The sequence below is a fragment of the Salminus brasiliensis genome, chromosome 12 (genome assembly GCF_030463535.1).
Source record: "Salminus brasiliensis chromosome 12, fSalBra1.hap2, whole genome shotgun sequence".
NCBI classification, from domain to species: domain Eukaryota; kingdom Metazoa; phylum Chordata; class Actinopteri; order Characiformes; family Bryconidae; genus Salminus; species Salminus brasiliensis.
In genome coordinates, this window is record NC_132889.1 from 7,271,914 (window position 1) to 7,278,720 (window position 6,807).

At 38.0% G+C, this 6,807-nt stretch overlaps 1 gene segment (V, D, J or C); it reads right to left on the bottom strand.

The window, feature by feature from the left end:
- Positions 1-5,582: 5,582 nt before the first annotated feature.
- On the bottom strand, positions 5,583-6,032 carry LOC140574499 (immunoglobulin heavy variable 4-39-like). The segment is given in 2 exon segments: positions 5,583-5,905; positions 5,990-6,032. Coding segments are annotated over 2 exon segments (366 nt in total).
- Positions 6,033-6,807: the final 775 nt, after the last annotated feature.

Here is a 6,807-nt window from a genome sequence, read left to right on the forward strand (position 1 = left end):
AGAAGGAGCATCCATAAAGTTTTGGACATAGTGTATCTTGACATACCTTGACTTTGCTAGTGCGGGCCACTCCCTGAGATGAAACAGAAGGGCATGTTTGGCCCAGGTATGGGTCGGCTTTCTGTGGTGTAGGTGTAAAGGACCACCTTATGGGATTTTCAGCACAACAGTCTCTAAAGTTTACTCGGAGTGGTGCAATAAAGAAAACACCTATGAGATGCCTTGTTGATGAGAGCGGTCAAAAGAGATGAACAAGACTGGTTAGAGATTGTTAAACAAGCTTCTACTGTGGTAAGAAGAAAAGCATCTACAAATTCATCTAAAAGGGCTACAACAGCAGAAGACCATATCGGGTTCCTAATCTGTCTGCAAAGAACAGAAAGGTGAGGCTGCAGTTGGATAAGGTTTGATAAACGTAGGTTGGACTGATGAATCTTGATTTCTGCAGAGGTGCACAGATGGTAGGGTCAGAATTTAGTGCCATCAGCATGAACCTATCTATGACCATTGTGTTTACATACGATATTTCCAGATAAATCTGACCTATGTTTTAAATGTAAGGCACACAACGGCACCTTTGTTTATCTTGTTCGGGCCTGAAATAAAATTAACTAATTTTGGAAGGAAGTACATTCTATATTGGAATGCATTTTAACCTGCAGTTTATAATATGCCCTTTATTATACTAGTTGAAAGGTAAGGTTGAGGTTACATTTGATTATCACTTAAGACAGAGATTAATTGATTAATTCTTTACTCTGATGGTCTTTATAGGGAAGAAGAGTATTTTACTGATGTAGCACATTGCACATTGTTTGGGGATTTGCAAAAAGATCACTAAAATAGGGCCCCATGTGTTTGCTTTTATGGATTATTGTTACTATGATTTGTTGTTGTTATCATTGTTAATATAGTCATTTGTTGTTGTCTTTTTTATTCATAATTATTACTATATTTGTAGCCTTTTTTGATATATGCCTTATGCTGTCTTTCTAAATAATTATGTTATTTTAAAGCTGGACTGTAACTGTTATTCAACAAGTGCAACATTAACTAATTAATCCAATCCTGTCATTGACCAGACTCTCAGAGGAAATATTACCAACATCTTGTGGAATCCATGAAATGTAAATTAAAGCTTTTTGAAAGTCACAATAGGCTCTACCTAGTATTAGTGCCGTCTTCCTAATAGTTCAGGTCTCAGAGAATTTACCATAAACAGAACTGCAGTGCTGAGTGTTCAGATATTACTTTAGCAGTCAGGGAATACAATGAATAATAAAGTCAACCCCCAAAATGATTGTGTTATGTCATGTGGTTTAACAGTTTTTGATCACAGTAATACACAGCTGTGTCTTCAGTTTACAGATTCTGTCCTTGTAGGGTGATTGTGTTGCTGGAGGTGTCTCGGGAGACAGTGAACTTGTTTTTCAGTGAAATTTAGCATTTATGTTTTCAGAAAGAGAAGAACAGCTTTCTATATTTTCACTAATAAACCAGATGAACTAAGATCCAGCTTCAGTTCAAACACTCACACGAAGCAGCAGCCAGCAGCAGCAGAGAAGCTGAATTCAACATGATTGTGGAGTGTTTAGAGAGAGGAGAGCTGATGGAGAGGGAGACGCTGCTGATATTATGGGAGAGATTGAGAATTTGCATATGAATGAAAAGGAGCCGGATGTGAAGACATACAGATAGTTATAATAATGGATGTGTTGGATAACACATAAACTGCTGTAGGCCTTTAATTTTGAATGGTCATTTTTCAGTTAATGAAAACCTGTTAAAAGAGATTTTCACTTACAATTTTAAGACACAGTGAAAAAGTTTGATGATAATCATATGCCTCTATCTTCATATAGCATTTAGAGATATGCACGGATTGCCCTCTAGAGGCTGAAAAAATACTGCACCTGCATGTTGGTGGATGTATTTATATGTATTAAAGAGCTTAAGATCTGTTGTAGTTGTAGGTAAATGTAAAGTTCTTCTTAGTATCATTCAGATTCACTGATATCCACCTTGAACAGAGTCTGCATGTTGGAAATAGTACACTGTGAAAAATAGCACAGGGCAGATGTTCATTTGAAGTGTGTTTGAGGTTTGAGTTGATGTAAAATATTGATTTTGGTTATCCAATTGGAAAAGTATTTATTATTTTCGTTCAAGGTAATTATTCAAGTTAAATGGCAATCAATACCATATATAGTTTCAGCAGGGGTGCACAGACTTTGAAATAAGATTGTATACTGATCAAACATGTGTGGATATTTTTGTATGACTGTGTGTATACTATTCATCACTGTGACTCTCGGGCACAGTAATAAACCCCAGAGTCTTCAGCTTTCATGGACGTCATCTGTAAGTACACCTGACTCTTGCTGTTGTCTCTGGAGATGGTGAACCTTCCCTGAACAGTCTGAGAGTAGTATGTGCTGCCTGTGTGCATCGCAATCCATTCCAGTCCTTTTCCAGGAGCCTATCTGATCCAGCCCATCCAGTAGCTGCTGAATCCAGAGCCGGTACAGGTCATGGTGTGAGATCCTCCAGGATGAATGATCGCTGGCTCAGACTCAGTAAGGGTTTGACCTCTTACACCTACAAAAACCCAAAAGCAAAAGAACATGAGCATATGCTAAACTCTCTGGAATTCAAAATCTAGTCAGCTCTGTATGATGAATAGAACTGCACTCAAACTTGTCATTCCACCATGAAAACTCACTTTGATTGGACTCACTTTTGATTGAAGCTAAACAGAATATCACCACCAGTTGTGTCATGTTGTATCGGATGAGGTTTCTCCTAATGGCGTCTAATGTTGTGATGAACAGTGTAGCAGGCATTATAAATGATGTAGGGGTAAGGATTTTTGCATAGTCCAGCCCTCATTCTGAATAGCCTAAAGAAGATTGACTGTATTTGCTCGAATGTATTTAAACACTGTAGTGACACATTTTATTATTAGACAAAAAACATTTTTGTAATCTTAATATCATGTTGTATTAGTTTACTTTTGATACATTTGTGGTTGCCATTTTCTGGCAGGATTGTTTTTGGGTGTTTGACCAGTCTTGGTAGTTTTGCAGTTAAATGGCTTTATTTTGTGGCATAAACCCAATTTTAAGCACAGTGCATATATTTGAGGTCAAGGTTTTGATGATGCCATTCCGAAAGCTTAATATCAGCCTGCTTCATCCATTCCACAACCACCTTTGATGTGTGTTTAGGGTCATTGTCCTGTTGGAACACCCTGTTGTGTCCAAGTTTTCAGCGTCTAGCTGATGTTTTGAGCTTATACTAAAGAATTCTGAAGTAGTCCTCTTTATTGCATATTTGTGCAATGTATCAGTTCCAAAAAGATTCGTAGCATATGACTACCACCACCATGTTTAATAGTTGGTACAGTGTTCTTGGGCATTGAAAGACTCGCTTCTACCATCTTTATCCTCCAGAAGGCTTTTTCATTGTCTGTGTTGTCAGCTGCAAACTTTTCAAGCGTGATCTGTCATTTTTGGAGCAGATGCTTTTTTTTTTTAATGGCAGTTTTACTACAAATTACTGAGAACTCTCTACTACTCTCTACTACTGAAATTTATGTGTGGGGGGTATACTCTTGCTTTTATTGTAGTCAGACTGGCAGTTAAAGTTAATCCTTTATGGAACCTTCAAAAGAGACAAAGAGACGTGACACAGAAATGTTATAAACACAGCTGTCTGCTTTTTGTTCAGCAAAATAAGCATCTGTGTCACTGTGACCATCGGGCACAGTAATACACAGCAGTGTCCTCACTCCTCACACTGCTAATTTGAAGGTATATTTGATTTTTGCTGTTGTCTCTGGAAATGCTGAATCTTCCCTTCAGTGTTGAGGAAAACTCAATAGAATTGCTGCTTGAAATGAGTGCAATCCATTCCAATCCCTTTCCAGGAGCCTGTCTGACCCAGCCCATCCAGTAGCTACTGAATGTGAATCCAGAGGCTGTACAGGTCAGTTTGTGAGAACCTCCCGGTTGAAGGACTGCTGGCTCAGACTCAGTCAGTGTCTGGCCACTTACACCTGTAGGAATACAAGTGATTCAGACTTTACAAACCCTCAGAAAATAAAAATAATATTCTATAAATAAAAATGACGCTTTATTCTCACCTGTAAGAAATACAGACATGAGAACAATTCCTTTGAGGATGGTCATATTGCAGCATGAAGGAACAACTGAACACAGGTGTACAACCTTTAGTCATGTGGTGAAACACATTACATGTATTTGTACCGATGCACATTTGAATTAGCCCCTTCTCATTATTTTACTATACAGATTGAGTATTAGAGACAAATATCATGAATAAATAAGTACATACACTCAAAGCATATTGTATGATGTATCACATGCAGAAATACTGTTTATTTGATTTAATTTGACATATTATAAAAAATACACCAAAATATAGTGTGAAAATAAACAGTAAATAAACAGAAACTGCTTATTAAAGTGTGCGTCAGTGTGTTGTTCTTTTTCACTTATTTTCTCATACAATCATTTCCTTTAACTTATTAGAATCACAATACATGTCAAATGCAGAAAGAGTGTGTGTAAAAAAATAAGTATATGCTTCCTGCTTCCTTAGGAACTGAGAGGGTAAGTAGCTAATCAAATACCCTTGACTAAATGATAATAAGCAAGTGTGACCACCCCTATAAAAGCAGAAAAGGTGGTCTGGAGAATTCAGGTCTGTGTTAACACAATGCCAATGTGGAAATACATTAGCAGTAAGATAAGACCAAAACAAAGACGTTTGGCCACACTGCACAACGCTGCATGTGGAGGGGTGATTATTTGGGTTTGTTCTGCAACCACAGAACCACTCCCCTGTATACCAGTACTCCAGAGTCAGACGTGAGGCCATCTACCCAAAAGGTAAAGCTGGGCCAAACATTGGGTCATGCATCAGGACAATGATCCCAAACACACCAGTAGGTCTACAACAGAAAGGCTGAAAAAGCAAAGAGTCAAGGAGTTGCAGTGGCCCAGTCACAATTGAAATGCTGTGTTGGGACCTATATAGAGCTGTACACAAATGAAGGCGCACAAAACTAAATGAACTGAAATAATGTAAAGAACAGTACTCATGAATTATCAACTAAATAAGTAAAGAAGATCACATTCTCTACAGGATTCTGCAAACATTACGGTGCATTTACCATTTATTGACCATTTATGCTTTTTTTTTACAAATTAAGGTGGTAAGGGGTGGAGGCTGTGGATGTCAACAAATATGGGAAATGAACAAGCTGAAAGCACTTAATTCAGTACAGAGTACCTTGGAGTTTTGCCCCTGTGCTCTCCTCTTTGTCTTTCTCTCTCTATATATATATAGCCCTAGAAATAAATTTTATGGCAGCCATTTTAAGAAGCTTTTCTTTCTCATTTTGCACACAAACCTAAACCTTTTAAACAGAACTGTTTAACAAAACACTGATTCCTAACTTTTTTGGAAGCTGGTGTAACTGCTGTGCTGAATGTTTGTCATGTTCAGACATTTATTTGAAGTCTTCACTTTTTGAACGGCATCCTGGCCATTCTGTGTCAGTGTGAGTCTCGAGCACAGTAATACACAGCTGTGTCTTCAGTTTGCAGATTCTGTCCTTGTAGGGTGATTGTGTTGCTGGAGGTGTCTCGAGAGACAGTGAACTTGTTTTTCAGTGAATCTTTAGCATATATGCTCCCCTCATAATAAATGCTATTGATCCATTCCAGAGTTTTTCCTGCAGGTTGTCGAATCCATCCTGTTCCATAATGACTGCTGTCAGTGATAGAAGCTCCAGAGACTCTACAGGTGATGGTCAAAGGCTCTGCTGGTTTGATGACCACTGAGTCTGGCTGGATGAGCTCAGTAGCACAGAACACATCTGTGAAAAGAGAGAAGAACAGCTTTCTATATTTTCACTAATAAACCAGATGAACTCAAATCCAGCTTCAGTTTAAACACTCACACGAGGCAGCAGCCAGCAGCAGCAGAGAAGCTGAAGTCAACATGATTGTGGAGCGTATAGAAAGAGGAGAGCTGATGGAGAGTGAGACGCTGCTGATATTATGGGAGAGATTGTGAATTTGCATATGAATGAAAAGGAGCCAGATGTGAAGACATACAGATTGATTAATTGATGTATTGGATAACACATGAACTGCTGTAGGCCTTTAATATTGAAAGGTCATTTTTCAGTTAATGAAAACCTGTTAAAATAGATTTTCGCTTACAGTTTTAAGACACAGAGTAAAAGTTTGAACTGAATGTTTATTATGATGATCATATGCCTGTATCTGTGGCAATATGGCATTTAGAGATATGTACAGATTGCCCTCTAGAGGCTGAGAAAATACTGCACCTGCATGTTGGTGGATGTATTTATATGTATTAAAGAGCTTAAGATCTGTGGTAGTTGTAGGCAAATGTAAAGTTCTTCTTGGTATCATTCAGATTCACTGATATCCACCTTCAACAGAGTCCGCATGTTGGAAATAGTACACTGTGAAAAATAGCACAGGGCAGATGTTCATTTGAAGAGTTTTTGAGGTTTGAGTTGATGTAAAATAATGATTTTGGTTATCCAATTGAAAATGTATTTATTGTTTTCGTTCAAGGTAATTATTCGAGTAATTATTCGAGTTGAATGGAAATCAACAACTTTGAGTCTTCAGCTTTCATGGACGTCATCTGTAAGTACACCTGACTCTTGATGTTGTCTCTGGAGATGGTGAACCTTCCCTGAACAGACTAAGAGTAGTATGTGCTGCCAGTGTGCATCGCAAT